Genomic DNA, 23,227 nt, shown 5'->3' with positions numbered 1-23,227 from the left:
CTGCAGTTTCAGTGTAAAATCCAGACCCCCGACTGGATCATTCAAGCTAATGGCTAAATGTGCTCCCTGAACTAACAGGCAAGTTTCCTTCTTGGGATAATAAACATGTCCCCCCTCTTTTGTTGCAATTCACATTATTTTAGCCACCAAAATACCATTTCATGTTCATCTCTTCATAAGCTCTCAGTCATTTTTAGTTGTTTTCTGCCGGTGCCTGCCTCTCACTAATGATGCCGCTCAAAAAACACATCTATGCAAATGTCCAGATACTTTGTTCTAATGTCCACAGGCTATGTAGAGTAGAAATTAGGCCCATTTGGAGTTTCTGTTGACTGCCTCATCATATAGTTGGCACTATTTCCAAGCAGGAATAAATTCAAATATATGTGATAGGAAATCTTCCTCATGGATATTATCATGGTTACACACCTTTTGATATCTTCTTCTTTATTTGGATTGGTCGGCACCCAGTGGCAAAAGTATGACATTTCCAAATTGAGGCTAAGCTACCAACCGCGGATCTTTCCATTCCCATATGAAGAACGCAGCAGGAGGTTGTCCGAGTCAGACACATTAACAGGATTGAGAAACAGTATGGAAGCTTCAGGCAAGGAGGCAGCTCGGTGAAGCGCACAGAAGTCAGGACATGACGTATAAATTCCACTGTGGGAAAGTGTCGGCACGGAGGTCGACACTCCAAGTTTACATCTTCTTCTACGTGTTGGGAACCTCATTTTCCTCCTGAGATATCTGTATCCCAGTTTTAAAATGCCATTAAAGCATCATCAACACGACCACTCGCTCACTGGAATATTCTCATTCTACTGCTCTATTCTCACATGGGCTCACTTCAGACATTACTAGGGGGCTGGCAGTAAAAGTTTTAGAAGAAACGAGAAGAAACTGAATTGTACATTTGCGTTTTCATATACAGCCCCTCAGGAAAATGTTCCTTCTGAAAGCAGCATACGGGGAATAGCCAAAGCCACAAACTTGCCTTTTACAGTAAAATAGGCAAAAACAAAAACACTAATACATGCAAAGAAAAACACAATTAAGTGGCAACTGTTTGGGTGCGTCCATGTGTGATTTGTGTTGCTGACACGGAGCGAGCACAGGCTTATTCCAGTATTAACATTTGCAGCAGTGGTAACATCCGGAGTGAACAGCAGATCTCTAGTTCCTCATGTAATCATCTTCTCCCAAGACCACACCACAACTATCAGCACACAACAGTGAGTGCACAAAGTGTTGCGTGGTTGTGTCTTCACTCTGTGCTGTTTTGCTTCCACCTTTTTTTTAAATCTGTGTTCAAACAATCACTCAGATGAGAAACACTGAACACAAACACCGCTGTTTGATTCCCTTTTGCTTATTATGTCTGTGAGGAGTCTTTTTCTGCCTCTGCAGCTTCAATAGCCCCCTCAAACACTGCAGAGAGATGTCATAATTTTGGGCACATGCAAAATGTAACGGATGAGACTTGAATTATCTTCTTTTTCTCTCACGGTGTCATCTTTGCGAAATCTCTCTTCCATCCATTTTTGTGTCCTCGTGTCCCCCACTCTTCTATCCCTGTGTGACTGGACTTAAAAGGCCGGCTTGAGGGACGACAACCGTCGCTCACTTCACAGCGCTGTGCAAGTGGAGGGGAAGATCACGAGTGGAGGAGAGATGAAAGAGAAAATTGCAGATGAGGTAGAGCAGGAAGAGAGTAGTTTTAAAGATTTATGAAGGATTGACGTCTCCTGTGTCAGTCAAAAGAAGTGAAATAACACAGACATGTTTCTTTTCTTCACATCTACACCGGAGATCTTACGATATGAAAGATTTCCTGATCTTTCTGTTAAAAATGTTTGAAATTCAAATTTTCAGAGATACCAGCACATAGGGAAGTGATACAAATAAGGAAACCAACATTAAATTCTCAATAAAGTCCTTAAGAAATGTATGTCATGCTATCAAATTTAACTTATTTAATTACTGTAGATACAATATTTGTGGTGAAATTACTAAATATTTTGAATATGTATCACATTCCTATCCTCTTCAGAACTTTTATTTTGACACTTGTTAGTGGGAGAAATTCAATAAATTTAGATTGGGATTGACAGACATTTGCTGTGTTGGTTAATGAGGACACAAAATAGAAAGCTAACCTAAAATGAACTTATTTGGAAATGTTCATCGTAGTGAAGAAAACATGCAGTGGAATGTTGGTAATAGTTTCTCAATATCAGTTGTCTTTAAGTAGATCAGGTTTTTGGCTTCACTTAATAGTAAAATGTTCATTGAGTTGTTACCGCTGCCAAGGACGATACGTCTTTACCCTTATCTGTTTACGTAAAAACAACAGATTACCACAAAACTTATTTGAAAGATTCAGTCTGGGTCATGAAAAGACCTATTCAATGTTGGTCTGGCTCCAGATCAGGGGGCGGATCAAGGACATTTTTATCCAGTGCAAAGTAGTGGGTTTTTTTTACATTTCTGTAGATTTTAAGGGAATATTTAGTAGACTGATATAAGAGTTTATGAAATATTGTGCAGAAACTACTGGACGGATTACCACGAAATTTGGTGGAGGGATCTGGTATGGGTCAGAAAATAAACCAATTTAATTTGAGCGTGGATCTAGATCAGAGTGCAGATCCAAGATTTTATTTTTCATCACTTTCTTTAACCTGGTGTCTTTGGGAATGATTCATGTATCTTGATGAATAGTATCAGGCTTGTTTAGAAGACTGATATCTATGAAGCACTGAAATGTGGCATTTAGTGCAGCTTAATTTAATTAATGGGGACTGTTTGGCCTAGCCCTTCTACTAAGTGCCATTCGAGTTGTTGATCTTTATCTGATTTTGGGATTGGTTGTCTACAAAAGAAACAGACTACTGTCAGATTTGTCTTTTAAGGCCATCGCAATACTTTTCAGTTGACACAGCATTTATTATTTAAGCTAAACAAGTCAACGTGATGTCCTCACATGATGGAAGTGAGAACACACTCTCCCACTCTCTAAATTTTTGTGTGCATGTCCGAGAAAGCCATCTCATGGTGATCTTAATCCTCCCCAGATTGAGGTCACCGGAGCTGTTAGGCGATCTTGTTGTGTTTACAACCTCAGCCTAACCCTCAGAGATGCTGAGAGTGTCTGATTGGTTCTGTCTTCCAGCAGATCTCTGCCTGCAGGGATATGATTGGCCCAGAGGATTTCATGTGTTGAGTATCTCCATATGAAGTGGGCTAAGGGGCGTGAAGAATCAGTTTGCGGTTTTCACCCTGTGTTCCCTAGGTGAAGTCCACACTGGACGGCAGTCAGATTTAAAATTGGGTTGGTGTAGAGGGAGGAGGGGGGGGTTGTTTTGTTGCAGCTCCCGGGTGTTCTCAGAGGCCCGCAGCATCATGTGGGAACGTTGCTATGGCAATGGCAGGTTGTAGCGTAGGTGTGTTGTTGTGGCAACAGTGTGTCTGTGTGAGGCACCCGTCCAGTCGGTGTTGAATGGAGAGTCACAATGAGAGGACGTGGCAACACCAGTGTCGAATAAGACGTCAGTGATGCTTTTTAAATGAGCACGATCTTTCATTTGATTATGTCGTTTCCACACAGAACGTCTGACGGTATAAAAGAGATTTTAGGAGTCTTCAGCAAAGCACTTTGACATACAGTTGCAATGAGGTGACCTTGTAAGAATCCGGTTTTGCCGAGAGGTCTTTCTCCCCATTAACGTACATGAGGAGTGCAGAATTTCTGAATATAGCCAAGTATGCTATAGTGGCAATATATAGACAAAATCAAACAAAACTTTTTTTTTACTCACTTTAAATCTTTTATTTACGGGTTTGTATGAAAAAAAAATGTCATCACACTATAATTTCAGTGGAAACTAGAAACTTTTTATTTTGATCTGCACCAAATTGCACAAACTCAAAGCCATCAGTCCCTTAAATATTCCTGTTTTTCTTTCTTCATTAAGATTCATGAATTATTCAATCGGAAATCTGCGAAAATGTCGAAACATTTCATCTGGGGGGTCCGTTTCTTTGTCTGGGTCCATTCCAAAATGTCATAGGTTTTGTGGAAATCCATTCAGAAGTTTTTGCCTCATCCTGCTGACAAACAAACAACCAAACCAACAGCCCTTTGAAAAGGCAGACTATTATAACCTTTCATCTGAATATAAGCACAGATTAAGGTCTAGTGCTATTCCCAAATATGTAATTTCCTCATATGTCAAACAGCCAAATAAATTGGCAGACGTGTTTTTATTGATGTCAATGCCTGCTGTCAGCATTGAAGAAAATGTAGAAGTGGATTAGATGACATATTCGGTCCGACCTCATCAGTATTTTAAAACTGCCGTAGGAGCTGTTTATTCTTATGATGGCGTGTATAAATATCTGCAGAGCGGCATCTCATCTGAGTGTCATTGTGTCTGACCCACCTGATTACTCACTTTATTTTCCTGCCACTACTGTTTTAGCCCCGGTTCTTTCTTTTGAGTGTCTTGTTAAACTCCGGTAACCAGATGTCAAGCGTCTTTTTTCCTCCGCCCCCTCCATCTTTCTTTCTCTGATCTTTTCTGCCTTTGTTCGCGCCCCCCCTTCCGTCTCCCCCACACCCACCACGGTTTATTTCATCAGTGTCGTCTGTTTCTCTGTTCTTCCTATCTTGGTCCCTCATCTCGTGTTTTTGCACACAGATGCAAGAGGACACACGAGGAGCACCTTGTTTAAAGTTGGTGCGTGTGTAGTGTGTATTTGAATAAATCCCAAACAATGTGGGAGTAATGCTTCTCCCTGAATCCGTGTGTAGTCATAGCAGGTGAGTTGAGGAGAAGCACAGGCCTGAAATGATTTGTATTCGTCCCAATGACAATCCCCTTCAGAGCCTGATTAGCCAAACATCTTGACAAAGCACTCAACAAGAATATACCCACTTCCAATTTCTGCCTTCTGAGAGGAGTCACCATGAGGCAACGCAAGAAAGATTCTTTTGGAATTGCTCACTCAACTCAGTGGATCACACTTGAGCTTAAATGGTTGAAGGCTGTCTGTTAAACACTCAACACTTATGAGTCCGTATCTTCTTCTCAGGCATCAGGTGCAAGTGCAAATACACATAATGTGCATCTGAGCATGTCTGCAGCCTCAGGTCATGCAGTGTAGTGCAGTGGCCCTTGTTAACATGGCTGTTTGGACTGGGGCTGATTGCTTGGCCTGTGTCGGTGCGGGTTGCAGTTTTCTTTCTGAAACTGTAAAAGTGACTCGCAGTAATTGAGTCGTGGAAAGTAAACACAAACTGCAAAACCCTGAAGCATCCCCTGCTGCACAACGAGCTGTTTATTCAAAGTTTGTTGAAGCTGGACTAAGAACGTAGGACACAGAACTTGAAAAACAGTCGTTGATGCCCTTGTCTTTGAATAGGTCTTTCGGCCGTCGCTGCGACAGAGCACTGGTCATTTATTGATTTCAAGTATATTGAACATGTCCAAATCTGCACTCTCTTGGTACTAACAATAGACATGTGAGGTGTGAGGCAGACGAGATGAACGCTCTCAAGGTCTGCGAACTGGAGATAGACGGAGATTTTTGGAATTGTTAGATTGATGATGATCTGTTGTGAGAGAGCTCTCACTCAGCACACTGGCACTACCTTTTCTGACTTTAAGTTCTCTTCTTTTCAGTTGTCATTAATGTGAGATGATTTTGTACTCTTATGACCATTGGTAGTCTCTCTTCTCTCTCTCTTCTCTCTCTCTCCCTCTCTCTCTCTCTCTCTCTCTCTCTCTCTCTCTCTCTCTCTCTCTCTCTCTCTCTCACATATACAGCAGTGTCCTGGTACACATCCAAAAATACTTCTGTGGCAACACAAGCTCCTTTTTTTTCAAAGCTATACCTGTTTATTTTTGTCAGAGTTCCGAGCGTTTCCAGACTGCTTCCTGAAACGATCACATCTTGAAGCCTTGATGTTGCTTCCTTGCTCTTGACTGTCCCCCGCTCTCATCTCCTCTGTTTGCAGCCATCTGGCTTGAAGTCGGTCCTGTGTTCTCAGTTGTGTTGTAGATAGAAGAGCTGGGATGAATTTATTACAGCAATTTAACTTGCAGTTTGTAAATTTAGTATGTGTGATCAAAGGACTGTATGAAAGTTTATTGGGAGGGTGCGTGGCTGCAAGCTGAGCTGAGCTGAGCTGTGTGTGTGTGTGTGTGTGTGTGTGTGTGTGTGTGTGTGTGTGTGTGCTATGGAAAAGCACTTAGGATATAGTGAGCCCGGGGGGTGGTCTGGGGTGGGTGATTTGAGATCGACAATCACATGTCAGTGCCGTGATCATGTATGATAAAAGGAACTAGAGAGCAGACGCTTCAGAACTAAGAGCTTGCTTGCATTAACACCTTGTCCTCACGATGGGGGAGTAAATTAGATTTTGAACCACTTCATAGCAGCCTGTTTATTTCCACTTCCATAATAGTGTAAACCAGTTGTTTTCCATCTTTAACAACAGAATTACACGGTATCTCAGGATTTTTTTAAGATGAGACAATAATCCTCTATTAGTCCCAATCTTGGGAAATTTGCCAAATGAATAAGTATATGGTGGGGGTCTAAATCTGATCTTACATCCCCAGCGACCTCCGCATATGCTAATTTCCCCTCTTCCACCTTTCTTTCTTCTACAGTCATTGCTGACTCATTGACAGTGACGGCTCCGGTCCAGACTCTGTCCAAGGTGGAGGGCGACACGCTACAGCTGACCTGCGAGGTGTCCCGGACCACGATGCAGCACACTCACTTGTCGGTGGGTTGGTACCTGCGGTCTCCGGAGGAAGCCACCGCCCCGCCTCAGGAGCTGGTCACGTTGTCCAGGGACTTTGTTCTCCGCTCTGGTGGACCGTACCGGCAGAGGATGGCAGCGGGGGACCTCCGACTGGATAAAACCAGCGCCACGTCCTACAGGCTGACCATTCACAAGCTGCAGCCCATGGACCAGGGCCTTCTCTACTGCCAGGCTGCAGAGTGGATTCAGGATGCGGACGGGAGCTGGTTCGCCATGACCCGCAAGCAGAGCGACAAGACCCAGCTCCGCATTCAGCCCACTGGTAAGTAAAGGGAATCAATCCTGTGTAAAAGACGATAGAAAGAGAGGAAAGTCTGGTCGGCTTCTAGGTCCCCATCCCTTCGACAAGAACACTTGCATGCATGTGGGCCGGCTTCCTCTGATTGCTGATCAGTATCTCCCACTAAGCTCATTAGCTCGCTAAAAAGGGCTTAACGAAACCCCCACAGACTCCCCACTTTTGTATTTGTGTCTGTTTGATGGACAACATTACAAATGTATCCAAGACTAATTTAACCGGCTGCAAACAGCGTGGGTGTTTGCCACCGGGGGCCCTATGGCTTCCACATATGTAATATCTCTCTAGGCAACCAGCGGCCCGGAGGTCAGAAGCCAGAAATGTTTTTTTCAATCGCCCCTCCCCTACAATAGACATTTGTCTAGTTAGTGCGTGAGTGCATTTCCAGTGCTAGTATATCTGAAGGAGGAGATTGTCTAATGGAAGGGAGTAACCAAGATGGGGAGGAAGACGGTGGGGGAGGGAAGGGCGGCACCGTGACATGTGGCTCAGTAAGTAACAAGGGCTTCATGATGGAAGTACAAGGGAGAGACAAAGAGTCCATTGAGGTGCCTGATGGAGGAATATGCCTCGTATGATAATGATCTAATAAGCCCTCTACATCTAGACTTAATGGACCGGAAGCAAAGGCAACTTTACGACTGCTCGCATCCTCGTCACCTCTCACCCGACTTGACCCCATCACTTCCACCGCTGCTGTGTCCACACCCATAAAGATTGTCTCTGTGTGCCTCCAAGAAGGGGTCGTGGAGATGGGCGATAAACCGTTCTGACATTAGCTCAATTACCAAGGCCGTGCGCACAGTGGCGAGTGTGTCTCCTGTCAGTAAATCACTTCAAAGTGGAATCGTTTTGCCTTTCTCCATTAGGCGTCAGATCCGCTCCGGACCAATACAACTTGATGGTGCCCCAGATAGCGCTGCGAGAATGAGAGGGAGAATGGTAACCCTCGAATGTTAAAAGCAAGTTTGTCAGATGAGTTCCCGTTACTATAGGGAGCAGACAAAAGGCACAAAGAGCTCCCCCAGCAGCACCCTTCGTCCCTCTTTGTCTTCTCTCTAATCTATAATGGATGGAGGTGTTGTTGCGTGACAAAAAGAATACAGCAGAATTGTGCTAAGGGGCGATGCGCTGGATGCGGGTCCTCAAACTCAAGTTTGTGACTTTACTTGGAGTTCTGCCTGCACACGATGAGAGCACAGCTTGCATACCTCTGAGCCCAAATTGTGTGTTTGATGTGTGCCCCTGTCCAATTGCATTTCTGACAGAGAAAAGTTAGAGAGGGCGCATCTCCTCTATTAGACTCCTATTATAAAAGATGGAGTGTATCTCAAGACAGCCCCATCACAAGGTAATCAGCCACAGCCGGCATCAAGAGAGAGCAGCAGCAGACAGAATCCTAATGTACCTTTCACACTCTGTTTTTACTATCTCTCTCTTCTCTTTCACCTCCTCCTTTGTTCATCCCCACTCTCACATCACTTCTTATTTCCTGCAGTCGTGTCTCGCTGCTGCGTCTTTCTTTTTTCGTGCTCCCTCGGTTTTTCTGCATCAGCCACTTTCTCCCTCCCTCCGCCATCTATCCCGAGTCCCTCAAGAGCTCTCGTTTGAACTCTTCCTGTAAAACACTGGCCCAACAGAGCTCCATGCTGAACACTTAAGCAGTGACCAGTTTTTGACCATGTAGTTGGTCACCAGGCAGTTAATGTTTTTTTTAGTTTTGCTCCCCTTCCTTAACATTTAATGACATTCAGGTGTCATGATACAGTGTGTTCCTTTGCTTCTGCTTTGCTGTAAGAATATGTTTCCTTTGCTTTGCCCTCTGTGGGCTGTTCTCTTCAAACATGGGCCATTATGTGCATGAATCAGTGATTCGTGGTTGCATACACTCAGAAATATCAGTTCCTCAAACATGCCAGATTTTTATTTCATCAGGATCCATGAATTATTCTCTAGGATATCGGTCAAAATTTTAAAAATCTTGCATACAAAAAAACATGACGTAAATAATAAATCTAGTGATGTTTTTCACGATCACTAGAGGGTTATGTTTCGCTGTTCATGTATGTGTGCGTCAGCATGATCACGCAAAAAACTACTCGACAGATTTCTTTGAAATTTAGGGGGAACTTGGTGGACGGTCTGGAGAGAACCAATTTCGGCATGGACCTGAACAAAGACATTTCGTTATCCCTGTCTTGAAAATAGCTAGAAACGATATTTTCACAGATTTACAGGAAGTTATTCATAGATCTTGATTAAAAAAAAATATTGAGAGGACTGATATGTGTTAGCTTGATTCAATTTAAGGAGAGTGTTGGGCCTTGGCGGAGGTTTACGCGCTACAGAATGCCATTTTAGTTTTTTTGTTTTTAAAATGTCAAAAATAGAAACAACTAATGCTCTAAGGAGATACACTGTCATTAAGGTAACAATCAAATTAATTTAATATCCAATTTATATTATGCATTCATTATGTATAATGTATAACAGAGAAAAGCCTTATTAATTTATTAATGACCAACAAAATATTTGCCATCAGAAGTGTCAACAGTTAATTTCCACGTTTATTCGAAGATGATAATTGTTTCTGCACCAGTAAACACACCCTGTGTTTGTATGTCAATATTCAGCATCTGCGCGCATCTGTGTGTTTGTACTTGTCCAAAAAGCCCCCCCCCCCACCCACCCACAACCCACCCATCATAATGTTCTCCTTCGTAACGAGCTCTGTACCGACGGCAGACTTTGAACTTTTTTCCGAGAGTGTGTTTCTGAGGAAGTCAGTTTAAAGTCTTTGTAATTACAGCTCGGGGCTACCACCTCACTGAGAGGCAAACCGTCTCTGATCCACACTGTGCTCATCATCTGGAAATTAATACAGCAAATAAAACTGAATTCACACACACACACACACGTGCAAACGAAACAGCACATACACAGAAAACCGTGTGGAGGGGCGAGCACCAGCAGCGTTTGCTCTGGCTGCTCTGTCGTAGGCCGGTGCAGGAGGAGAAAGACAACGCGCTGCCTGACTCTGGTTCAGATTGCCGGCGAGAATTTTAATTAGATGTGCTTTTTATTGCAGAGGTGAAATCAAGGGGGCGAGATAGCGAGTAGAGCCCCATGAATGATTAGCGTTTTACCAGAGTGATGCATCGTGTGACCTCAGCCTATGTTACTGCATCCACCCATCTCCGCTCAACCCCCACTTGTATCACCCCCCCCCACACCCCCCCCCACACACACTCACACACACTCACACTCACACACACATACTCTGTCTCTTTTAGCTGTGAGCTTCAGAATCCCAGATTGTGTTTATATTTCTCCTGCCTCCTGACCACATTTATGATTGTTATATACGAAACACCCCTCTAACCTTGATGTTCCCTCTTTCACTTAGATCGGGACTTCAGCATCCAGGTGAACACGGAGCGACGGTCCTTCACGGCCGGTGAGCCGCTGGAGCTCCGCTGCACAATTGAGGCCCAGAATGTCCCCGAGCGTTTCTTCTCGGTGTCGTGGGTCTTCAGCAGCTCACCGGTGGCCGTGGTGGGTCCCAGTGCCGTGCCTGTCCTGGGCCCCGATTACGTCGCCCGCGAGGCCGCCGGACACATCACCGTGCGCAAGGAGAGCCCCAACGTGCACCTGCTCAAGCTGCAGCACCTGCGGCCCGACGACGCCGGCAAATACATCTGCCGCGTGACCGAGCGGGAGAAGACGCCCACGGGAGACTTCATCGACCGCAGCAAGAGGTCTCGCAACGTCCAGATCACAGTCCTGCCTCTCAGTGAGTAATAATCTGTTCATGAGGCCAATGGCTTACTTGTCCTGTCCTTAGTTGTCAGTCAGACTAAGATTGAAGAGCTCTTCATCATAAAGAGTTTTATCTTCATAAAGGCAGTGGAGAACACGGTCATACTGTGCTTTTCTCCAGCCTCTCTCTCTCTCTCTTCCTCCCTCCCCCTCTCTTCCCTCGCTCTCTACAAGGTGGCCTATAACAGATAGCTGTGCAGCCTCTATTGTTAGCTGTGAGTAAGAGGGAAAAGGATAATGGTGCTCTTACTCCTGATGTATTTTCTGTTTGAGTGGATTGCTAAGGATTGGTAATGCAGCATTATGGTCCTTCCCATTTCCTTGGTTTAGCTGTGTGTGTGTGTGTGTCTGTGTGTGTGCGTGTGCGTGTGTGTTTGGGGAGGTGGCACCACTATAGTTGGGTAATGGAGAGCAGAGGAGGCCAGACTCGAGGAGGCTGAGCTAACAGCCATGAAATGAAACCGTAGAAAGAGAAAAGAAGCAGAAAAAGGGTCTTGGCTCTCCAGGGCCCTCTAAGTGGTTCCCCAGGCTTAAATGAATGTGTTCTCGCGAGGCATCTCCTTCAGCTGGATTAAGCAGGGCGGCCTGGTGGGCTTGTGTCAGTGATTACAGTCAAACCTTGCAAACAGTCCTCTCGTTAGTCCCCGAGACCCCATTCAGACCTGGTTTTAACATCCGTCCTTAGTGATCGGATCACAAGTGGACAGCGCAAAATTCACGTCTGAATGCGTCCAAAGATCTGATCTCTTAGACCACATTCTGAAATGGTCTGGGACACGTCTGGTCTCATTCTATTTGCTGGGTGAGCACAAACGTCCTGGGCCACATATGACAAAGCATTAACGTCCTCTGACCCGCTACATATTTCATCTTATTTTTACCCTTCTCAGTGTCCATACATTGATCATTTTGTTGCCTCCGTCACAGTATCAGCACTAACCACTACATAATGACTGTTTGATTACTTAAACTGGTTTATTGCACAGCTGTGCGGAGTCCATTCAGCACCTTCCTGATTTCACCTGCTCTCTTTTGCTAGTGCCGACATACATAGATTGTCGTCATTGTCATTTGGTCTTCATGGACACAAACAGCTTAAATGTTTATTTGCATATAGAGCAGAAGAAGTGAGATCCGATCAACAACTTTTACTGCAAAAAGCAAACAGACAACACTGTCCCCTTGTGAACAGATCTCTCAGGATGTTGATTCCAGGTCTGACCAGGGTCTGTGGTGTATCTTAAACCCTTCAATCAGTTGGAGACATGCCCCCCTTTTCTATTTCTACCTTCACTTCTCTCTGAAGTGCACGGAGGCAGCAGCTGTATAATACAGCATGATGATATTTCCTCCCAAGCAGCAAAATGCTCCCCTCACCCTAACTACTCTGCTACCCCTGCTAAATCAGCCCAAAAACAATGGGCCCCAAGCCTGCAGCAATCTCCCGAGAAGCTCTCTGTATGGGAGGTTTTGTTTTCCCAACAAAAGACCGTAATGCCCTATAAAAGATGTTTATAGTGTTTACACAGGATAATAGCCATGGTTATTGGAGGAGAAACTCCCATGAAACACAGCAGTAGCGGTCCGGCAGCGTTTATTTCATGCACAAACTGCCCTCCCATGTCTGCTTTCTCTCACCTGCACACACACACAAACACACACACACACAGTTTTGAGATGTGCTTCATAACTCTGATTGTGGGAGTTGGCTGAGTGCTGGTGTAATAGGGTTCGACAGGGGTTAAAGTTGAGTCAGAGGTGACAGCAGAGATCAAACAGGGCCAAACGCTTCTGACAAGATCAGCATTGATGGATGAGTTTAACTCTGCAGAAGGAGAGAGAGAGCTCTCATGCAACAGTGAAAATCGGTCCTATGGATAGAAGTGACAAGGGTAAGATATCGGGGATATACTGAGGAACAAGAAAAGGATTGAAGGGTTTTACTTTTGTCTGTCCTAGTTTGTTCGAATGAAGGAGTTTATTCCATATTCGCAGACAGCTTATGCTTATTAGGACGGCCGGCGAGCAGAGAGGGAGGCAGCAGAGCTTGGCCTTAGGGGAGGAAGGGAAAAAAATCTTGAGCTACAGCCCCCCAAGAGGCGTGCAGCGTCGGTCCCACAGGACGAGGAGAGCTTTGGGTCAACGGCGGCTCCATGATGTTTGATGCACGCTGAAGTGATGAGAGTAGAGATAAAGCAGAGAAACAGAGCAGAGGAGCCAGTAAAGACTTTTATCCATCTCTGCTTCTGAAGTGTTGCTGAGCCCTGTGATCTCGCTCTTCTTCCCTGTGCCCGGGTGGACTTGGTCAACAAGCTACACAGGGTTCAGAAGGAGAGTCTCAACCCACACGTGCAAATTCACCCGGGCCTCTTCTCTGGCTGTCGCTCTGATGCGCCCGAGGCCGGTTACAAACTGCACTGCACTATCGTCCTCCCACACACACACACACACACACACACACACACACACGTCCGTACGCTTGTGGAGACACACATGCACAACACAGTATTGTGTTCCACTCGCGGCAACATGCTCAACAATTTGTTGTATCGCCTCTGGCCTCCTGTACTCTCTGAATGTTTTAACACAGAGTGTGTGATTTTTATATTATTTATTGATTTTGGATTCAACGTGAGGAGAATTTTGAAGAATTTCTTCTTCTCACTTCTCATGCTCACCCGTTTTTCTCTCTTTCTTTACCCCTCCCTCTCAGAGAGCAACATCACCATCGCGCTGTCCATCAACTCCTCGGAGGTCCTGGAGGGCGACGCCGTCCAGTTAACCTGCTCTGTCCAGTCCACTACAGGCCCCCTGTCCGTCGTCTGGCATCGGACAGACAAGCAGGCGATTGTGCCGCCCGAGGAGTTGGCCTCTGTGGACAGGGACGGCACCGTGTGGCACAGCCCCGCCTACAGGGAGCGCTCTAGCTATGGGGAGATACGTGTGGAGAAGATGCGAGCAGACACGTTCTTGCTCTCCCTGTACAACGCCTTACCTGGGGATGAGGGCCAGTACCGCTGTGTTGCCACTGAATGGTTTCAGACCGGCACCGAACCGGAACTGACCTGGGAGAAGATAGGAGAGAAGTCCGCCACCAAGACGGTCACCGTTAAGACTGTTGGTAAGTTATTTCAGCCTCACTTAGCCACGATATTGTGTGTGTTTTATCAACTCCGAGTCAGTAAAACACGGAAACAGTGAAGACAAGTCAGAGTGTAGTAGGGTGCCACATTTTGCCGTCTGAGCTCTTAACTGAAATCATTTCACTGCTCTTTGGCAAAATAAACATCACTGCACATGTCTAGTTAATATTACACACTCTCCACACGTCCCTGGCAGCACCTAACCTTCACCTATATTTAGCTCGTAACTACCTCACACTCCAGTCGGCATAGCAATGAAATAACTAAAAGCTCAAAAAGTGTTGCTGTATTTCACACGATTACGACACTGGGACGAGCAGCAAATGTTCGAGAACAATTCTGTCCAAAGGGAGGAACACAACAAACGCATCGAAGCGCCTGGCGATGCACGGGATACATTTGAAAGCAGAGGGCAGTGTGGGCGTCCCTGACCCCGTCGATGTGGAAGAAAGGGATGAAGAGTTTGGAGCATTTTACTGTATTTAGCACTGAAACTGTTATTTTATTTATAAAATTACTGTAGTTCAGTTGGATTCATCATCAGTATCAGGAAAAACCCAAACGACACCCAAACCTAGTGTATTTAAATGCATACTAAATGAGAGACAGGCATATGGTTTGCAATTTTCTTATGACTGATGAACGGCTCAGGCAGAACATGCAGTGCACATATTGGAATAGTCAATGGTTTATTCATATACTGCCGGGGGAGAAAAAGTCTTATCACACACACACACACAAACACACATATACACACCCAGACCACCTGCCACACGTCAAGAGTGGTGCGTCCGTGACACCCATCATAGACACACACACACACCACCCTTATGGATTAGTCAGAATTATTAGAATGGAAATGCTGGGGCGATGTGTTTCACAGTCTGTGGGAATTAAGCTGAACGTCCTCGGCACAGGCTGAGGAAGCCACTGGAGCGGAGCAGTGAGGGGCTGGCAGACCAGGAGCACTGGACTCAATAACACACACACACACACACACACACACACTCACACAAAAGCAACGGATTAGCTCCCGGCAGCAACACACTGCGGTGCAGCAGCAAAGGGATGTCAGTTTTTAAGTGGCCATTTGTTAAGTTCAGGCAACAACAGAACATTACTCCGAGGAACAAGGGACAAATTATGCAAATCGGGGGAATAGAAGTCCAAAGCTGCTCGTCTGTCCTCAGTTGCACCTCTCGACGTCTCATCTCCCTCTCCTCCACACGTTGATCAAGGGTTTTGCAAATGTGCACTGTTGTGTGATGGTCAGTGTGTGGGGGGTTTTCTTACTTTGTATCATGATTTGTTTTGGGAGTCATTTTTCTCACTTTAGCCTCCGAATGAGGAATAATTGGACCTAAACTTGCTGTGTAGAAAGAGCACTATGTCAACTTTATTCATGCCTCAGTGTTGGCAACAGCCAGTGGCCCGAGTGATTGTGTCCTTTGGTTGTCTGTCCATCCTTCTGTGAACACGATATCTCAAGAACGCCTTTCGGGAATTTCTTACAATTTGGTACAAACTTTCAAGGATAAACTAATTAGATTTTGGTGGTCCGAAGTCAAGGTCACTGTGGTCCTTTTTATCTTTTGGACGCATCATCTTAAGAACACCTCGAGAAAATCCTCCCTAATTTGGCACAAATGTTCGTTTCGACACAGATTACCTGATTAGATTTGGGTGGTGAAAGGTTAAAGGTCACTGTGGCCTCAAAACAAAACAGTCTGACTGTCAGGAAAGTTTTGAAAGGTCTTGGTGACCTCAGATGAGTCTGTAAAAAACTGAAAAGGAACTGGTTGGCAGAGACATACGGCTACAGGGTGGTATTTCTAGTCTCCCTGTGTTTCAGCTCCTCTACAAGATCTTGTCTTTCCTCTTAAGTCTTTGCACCTAATAAATAAAAAAGGAGAAACTCGAGCTCCAGTTTCCTTCTGATCTGGGATTTGGCTTCACGCTGACCTCTCCTCTAAGTGAACCTGACAACAGGCTGAAGTTAAAGATATTATTCATGATCATTGTAGCATAATGTAGTTCATATAATCTTCCTTTATGGATTCCCTCTGGTGGTTTACGTGACCTTGGGGGGGAGGTGTCCTCTGGGAATCTTCGTGTTTTTGTTGCCACTGTGAAGACAAAGGTGCTCTGTAGTCTTCTTTCCAGCTGATTGGCTGAAGGGGCCCTCAGGATGCCGGTTGGAACACTCCATGTACACAGACACTAATATACACAGACACACATTCTCCTGCACTCACCACACACTTTGTATTGTGCAGGAAACAAACGCATTCATGTTTATTCACGAAAAAAAAAAGGGAAAAAAGACAGAGTTGTATGGGAAAACGGATCGGCATGAAATCCTCTTTACTGTCACAGAGGCAGGCAGACAGTGAGGCAAATGGATGGACGGAAGAGCGGTGCAGGGAGATGAGAGATAGAGCGAGAGCGGGGAGTTATTGTCTATTAGAGAATTATGGCCCCGGGCAGCTGTCCCAGCAGTAGCCAAGTCTGGACAGAAAGCCATTGATTACACACCCTGAAGGACACCGGGGGATGATGGCTGTCAGAGGAAGACAGAGGGCGAGGGGCCGAGGGAAAGCGATGGGCGCTGTTGACAAGAGCATAATGGAGGAATCTGCAAAGTCTCAAGGAAATAAATTGTCTTATCTGGCAAAAATCACACTTCATCAACATCTCTCCATTACACCTCCCGCTCTCTTGTTTTTATCCTTGTATGAGCGTCTTTCTCGTATTCAGGCTCCATCATTCACATCCATTGAAATGCCCCAAAACTAGGTGCCACAGGGCCCCGGTTTATTAAAGGGCGACGGATAAAAGGGATTTTTCTTTATCCAGTCTATATCTGGCTCTCTCTTCCTGTCTCCCTTGCTTTCCAGTGTAGGTGTAGCTTGGAAATAATTTATGGAGCTGGGTGAATGTTTTGAGCCTAATGAGGAAAGTTTAGACTTGGCAAAGAGCTCGGTGCAGATCGAACATCAGCGCTTAGAGGAAATCTCTCCCCTGGGTTTTCTCTGTTGCATCACCATTCATTTTGAGGCACACTCTAACAGTGAAGTGACAACCTCATACTTACACACAAGCCCAAAGTGGTGTGTATATATATATACTGGACATGCACGGTATAAGCTAAATGGCTTTCTTTAGGCGCTCAGGCTGTACTGCTTTTCCAATAAAGAAGTCAATGCACTTGAGAAAGCTACGCTCTGTATTTCTTCCAGCAGAGGGGTTTGTTCTGTTGGTGACCTTGCTTACTGTAATGAAGATGAACCCCTCCATCGTTTACTGAGCTTAACGCTTTTTGGAGAACAGATTCAATCACTCTCTCAAGCCATGTTGTACAGCTATTATGCAATCAGCTGTTCTCCACAGGGTTTGTCATTCTGTGTTATCCTAATCCTCTCCCCATTTCTTCTCCCATCCAGAGTCCTCCTTCAGCGTGTCCGCCTCCTCACGGACACCATCAGTGACCTTTGGAGACTCCTTTGACCTCCTGTGCCTGGTCAAGCCACGTCACAACCCTCGCGTCCCCACCTCCGTGACCTGGCGCTTCATGCCTGCTGGCTCTGAGGCCGAAGACGAGGAGCAGGGAGAGTTCAAAGATCTGGTGACTTTCACCCGCGAGGGCACGCTGCAGTGGGGGGAGCAGCTGCTGGGGCTGGGCACCCGCACTACCGTGGACCGCTCCCACTCCAATACCAACTTCCGCCTGTCGGTGACCCGCGCAGGGCGGCGCGAGGCGGGCAAGTACCAGTGCAGCGCCATCCTTTGGAGGAGAAACTACGACAACAGCTGGAGCAGAGTGGCCAACCGCACCTCCAACCTGCTTGGCATCAGTGTCCTGCAGCCAGGTAAAGATGCATGGCTGCTAGCCAGGCAGACACACACTTAATTAGAACTGACACAGACCGGCACACAAACAGGGATAAAAACAAATTCAGACACACAAACACACACTAACACACAGAGACACACACACCCAGTCTTCCACAGACACACGGAGTGAATTCAGCAGAGCTTAGAGGATTTCTGCCTGCTCTAATTGCTCTTAGTCTCTGGTTTAACCACTAATTGGAGTTTGTGTGCGGACATTGGTGCTGTGTGTGTCTGTGTGTAGGGCAGGGTGGAGTGTCCTAATGGTGAACAGTGAAACGATTGCTAAATATCCCACAGGAAGAGAACAGTGACTGAACGAGGTAGAGGAGAGAGGGGAGCGAAGGACGGAGACGGCGAGAGTGAGAAAGTGCGATAAAGAGAGTGAGCGATATGTCCTTGAACTTTTTTCCTCAGTGGAGGCATTAAACTGTCTACACTGCCCCATTGGTCCTCTGTGCCACACACACACAAACACACATACACCAAACACATACACACACACAAAGGGAGACAGCGAGAGAGGGAGGGATAGAAAAAGAAAAACTCATTCAGTCACAGCCCAATTAGTGGCTTAACACAAACAACAAACACACACAGTCATCTACGAACACACACCGGACCAATTTACCTCAGTGTGGTTTCCTCAATAGTACGATATTTTATTTATTCAGGTGAATGTGCCCGCAGCACAGACTCCTCTTGCTCATAAAACCCCACTGCTTTAGTCTGGCTCTCAAAGCCGCCCAGCAAAGCATTGTGGTACGTGAAGTACCAGCGGGGCCATGAATTGTTGGATTTTGTGATAACATTTTATTTTTATTTTGTTATGCTCATATTCAGGTTCATAATTTTTATTTGGCAAATTACTTATTGATACAGTCCATTGCTGCGGCTCTTCTTTTGGAACCTCTGTCGGAAACGTTTGGTTTTAGCTCCTGTCTCTCCATTGAATTAGTCGGCTCTGAATGCCATCTGGCCCACTCTTCACTGGGCTTTGTTAGGGGTCATACCAGACTAGCTGAAATGCGTGCATTCTGCTATGCTTGGCATGCAAAGTCCTTGTATTGGAATCAGAGGGAACCCAAAGGGAAAAGTGGTATTGAACATCTCTAAATACAGGTGTAGTGTTGTGTTTTTCCACTGCCGGTGATCCCCTCCATGTTCAGCCGAGGGAAAGTCAGATGCTCTATTTAGTTCAGATGTAGACTGCGGTGGTCAATAACACTTGTGAGCCAGTTAAATACAGTCACGTGTAGAGTACAGACAGTATCTCTTCTCCCCGCCCCTATCGATTCAGGTACACACCAATACAAATTGATGTAAACAGACTCTCTCTCTCTCTCTCTCTCTCTCTCTCTCTCTCTCTCTCTCTCTCTCTCTCTCTCACAAACACACACACACACACAGGTGAACCACCGTGCAGAGACAGTGCTTTACCTGCTTGACTGACTCTGCCCTGACCCTAACCATTCACGCAGAACACATGGTGTCCCCGGGCCCTTCAGAAGTGATTTGGCGATCGACTTATCATCCTGTATGCTCATTTACCTTCCTCCCAAGTGCACTTCACTTTGTTTATTTTACACCAGAAAAACCTGAGCACACAAAGAAACACAGAAACAATCGGAGACATGTTGTGGGGGAGTAAATACACGGCCCACCTCCCACTTGCTTCTCTGGCAGCGTCTCCATGACAAAGTGATCAGTCACCTCGGTAATTCCATCCGTAACCGTGACGACATGATCAGCAGCGGACTGAAGACCAATCGGTTACGAGAGCCGTTCTATCATCCTGCGTGTAAGGGCACTTACTCACAGGGTGGGGGGGATGAGTTATTATTTTTATCTCACTGGCTGCCGAGGCCTGGTTCATCCCTCGTCATGCCGTGTTCATCTCCCCTCCACCTCGTTTGTGTGTGTGTGTGTGTGTGTGTTTGTGTGTGTGTGTGTGTTTGTGTTTGTGTGTGTGAGACCTTCATTTAGACTGGTGATTCATTTGTCAGAATGTAGGACGTCTCTCTCTCTCTGCCTCGCACCTCTCCTTCCCATCTGCTTTTCTCCCCTCTGTTTTCTTAAATGTTAACCACTCTCGCTAAAAAGAGCGGCTGGCATTATCCCGTCCTCTCTCAAAGAAGTGGGATGACGGGGAGTGTGTGTAATGAGGTGTGAGAAAACACAGCATCTGACCAGATGCATAATTGAGAGACGTTAAATCGAGCTTCCAGGGGTACCTGCATGCTCAATACGTATAGAACTGCCTCACCAGCATTATGTGTGCACATAGATACAGTACGTGTGAGCGAGTCTCAAGTTCTTGCATGACTGCCCCTGCAACTGTGTTACTTGCGAGGGGCCTCTGAGAGCATTCATATGCTTACTATGCATAATATACGAAAGCCTGCCTCGCACCCCCGACACCCGGCAACACAGCCGTCTCTCGCAGCTTCCCGATGCTCCATTTCTCCACCATCTTATATTCAGAAGAGAGACATGTTTGGCCCCGGCATGAGGAGGCTTTGCAAATGCAGGATGACACTTCTCATTAAATTATTGTAGAACTTCAAAAGTGAAAAAGTGGAGAACTAGCTCTTGATCCAACCTCCGTGCCTCTTAGGACGGGCAGAAGGGAAAAAGTTGGAATCAGAAGAAAGCTGGATGGAACAGAAGCAGACAGCCGGTGATGTTTCGTCAGAAGGAGTGAGGTGACTGCTGCCCTGCCCAGCCCAGGCCTACTTCCTGCTTCAGATTGCATTAGCGGCTCGTTGCCTGAGTCCAAGTCCCTCGGGTCATTAGAGATGAGTTCACTGCTCTATATGCACACACATATATAATTTTTGCTGTATGTTCTACTGTCCTGTGCAGTAGCTGTGATCGAACTGTGTCCACTATAGTTTCCCTGCAGAGACCCATTGCACAAACAGGAGTACAAACAACATCATGCTCATGTCTAAACATGCACTACATGCATACACACTGGGGGTGCACAATATCATCCATCGGTGTAGAGGATCTCCACAAACACACACACAAAGACAACATAAACAAACAGAATGCAGCGGCAGTATAATATTAGATTTCACCTGATTGAGTTTTCTCTTTGTCTCTTTCTGAAATGCAATAATGGCAAACACATGTTCAGCATGGCAGATCGCCAGGGAGGCCTCCGTCTCTACAACACAATCTAATATCATCTGCTCCCATCTAAAACTACACACACACACACACACACACACACACACACTGTACACTCTTCTTCTCACCGATATACACACACACACTGAAAACACACAAAACTAATTATGCCGAATCTTCCCTAATGGAACTGGAGTTTAGATTAATGATGGTTTGGGGAGCTCAATACATTTTTCTCATCATATCAGTGTGTGCACGTGCACTGTTGTGCGCGCGTGTATCTGGCATGAGGAGCGGGATATTAAGACCGTCTGGTTATTGGCTCAGCTGGAATTAAGATGGTGATGATGGAGGGGTTGTCCCACTTAGAGTTTGTCCTCATCTCTCCTCGCACACCTACGCTCGCCCGGCTGCCTCGCTGCCACCCCCCCCCCCCACCCCCCCCCCACATGATCAAACATGACGCAGGAGTGGATCTCCTCTGGTTTCTTTTAGTTTTTTAGTTTGTTGCTCATCCGTATCCTCCTCCTCTTGTTTTCCCCTGCTGTGGTTGTGCTTTGAGTTAGAGGAGACAAACCTCCCACTGTCTCTCACTTTATCTTGTCCTGCCTTTCTCTCGCTCTGAGATTGTACTTGAGGGTGTCTTCCCGTTTAATATGGGCTGGCACCAGCAGATGCCACATGTGCTCTCGTTTCATGCCAGTGAAGTACTTGCCACACAGCTGTTATTGATAGCGTTGGCATTGCCGCAGCGATTGGAGACTCCTGCTTATCAGGCATTGATGTGAGATGTCTCTCTTCATTAAGGCTCGGCCCATCGGCGCGCCGCTCCATGTCTGTCTTTCCACATTTTGTTTTTCCCTTCTCCCCATATGTCTCTTTTAATGTCTTCTTTCCCCTCACCCTCACTTAGCTGCATGTTTCCCACTACGCACGCCCCCAGCTCCTTTCTCACGCTTTTGATTTTTCAATATTTTATAATTCCCTGCTTCCCTCCTCCTCCTCCTCCTCCTCGTCATCATTCTCCCTGTGATGTTTACATATTTCTTCAAATAGCTTTCCCACCATTGTCTGTATTTCATGAATAATAAGGATACGGCGACTGTGCTTGTTTTGCGCACAATAGCAGCTTTATCACAGTATAATTGTTGGTGACAAGGTTGTAAATCTATTGTGTGCCCTGTTTTTTCAGCAGCCCTGTATATAGTGTTGTTTTTGCTCCCCTCAGGTAGATCTCTGCATATGGATTGTCTGCAACTCATCACCTGCCTCAGACAGTTGATATGTTGCATGCAAAAAAAAATCTGAGGGCACTCACAGTGTGTCTGTCTGTTGCACACGCATGAGCACACAGGGTCATAATGGGTGATAAATGAAGAGGCTTTGAGGGGTGCGCTGAAACAGAAAATAATTTCATAAAAGGTTTTTGATTAATCACATCTGCCTCAGACATTCAAGGTCAGGCTCCTTCCAGTCGACTTCCCCACAAGAGCAAACCCCTTATATGCGAGCGCAGGCACATTTCTTCTGTCAAATCCAATCCAATCTAGGCCTTATTCCCCCCCGTTCGGCCCGGTCTGCAGACACAATGAGATTCTCCGTGTTGTGTCTCTTAAGCACCTTTCTGTGTGTGTGTGTGTGTGTGTGTGTGTGTGTGTGTGTGTGTGTGTGTGTGTGTGTGTGTGTGTGTGTGTGTGTGTGTGTGTGTGTGTGTGTGTGTGTGTGTGTGTGTGTGTGTGTGTGTGTGTGTGTGTGTGTGTGTGTGTGTGTGTGTGTGTGCACGCACATTTGTGGTTGTGTTTGCACATGCGCGCTTGTGTGTCCTGCTGCTGATGTAATTGAAGTCATAACTCAGAGCTAGCCACAGTGCTGCTGCTCTCCATGTAAATCAGTGGCTAATAGTAGGAGAGGCTCAGCAATGCCGCCTCCTGAATACACACACATATCCACATAAGCCATTCTGCAGACGGCACTAACGGAATAACCGCTGCCTCCTTTGCTTTAATGAGCATAATGTGTTTTATGCTCATTGGCAGACCCCTTCCAAAACACACAGACATCGATACACATGCACGCTGCTTAATCTGATAAGTCTGTATGCTT

General features: G+C 45.9%; 1 protein-coding gene across 1 annotated transcript in view; it reads left to right on the top strand.

Moving 5' to 3' along the window:
- The window catches only part of igsf3 (immunoglobulin superfamily, member 3), a 77,432-nt gene that overhangs the window by 40,142 nt on the left and 14,063 nt on the right, over positions 1 to 23,227 (top strand). Inside the window, exons 3-6 of the mRNA XM_053439256.1 lie at positions 6,681 to 7,100; positions 10,543 to 10,929; positions 13,669 to 14,076; positions 17,542 to 17,967. Of these exons, the coding sequence (XP_053295231.1) occupies positions 6,681 to 7,100; positions 10,543 to 10,929; positions 13,669 to 14,076; positions 17,542 to 17,967 (1,641 nt within the window). The remainder of the gene's footprint in view (positions 1 to 6,680; positions 7,101 to 10,542; positions 10,930 to 13,668; positions 14,077 to 17,541; positions 17,968 to 23,227) is intronic.

Source organism: Pleuronectes platessa, chromosome 14, assembly GCF_947347685.1.
Source record: "Pleuronectes platessa chromosome 14, fPlePla1.1, whole genome shotgun sequence".
NCBI lineage: Eukaryota > Metazoa > Chordata > Actinopteri > Pleuronectiformes > Pleuronectidae > Pleuronectes > Pleuronectes platessa.
This window is presented reverse-complemented; position numbering and strand designations above follow the sequence as displayed.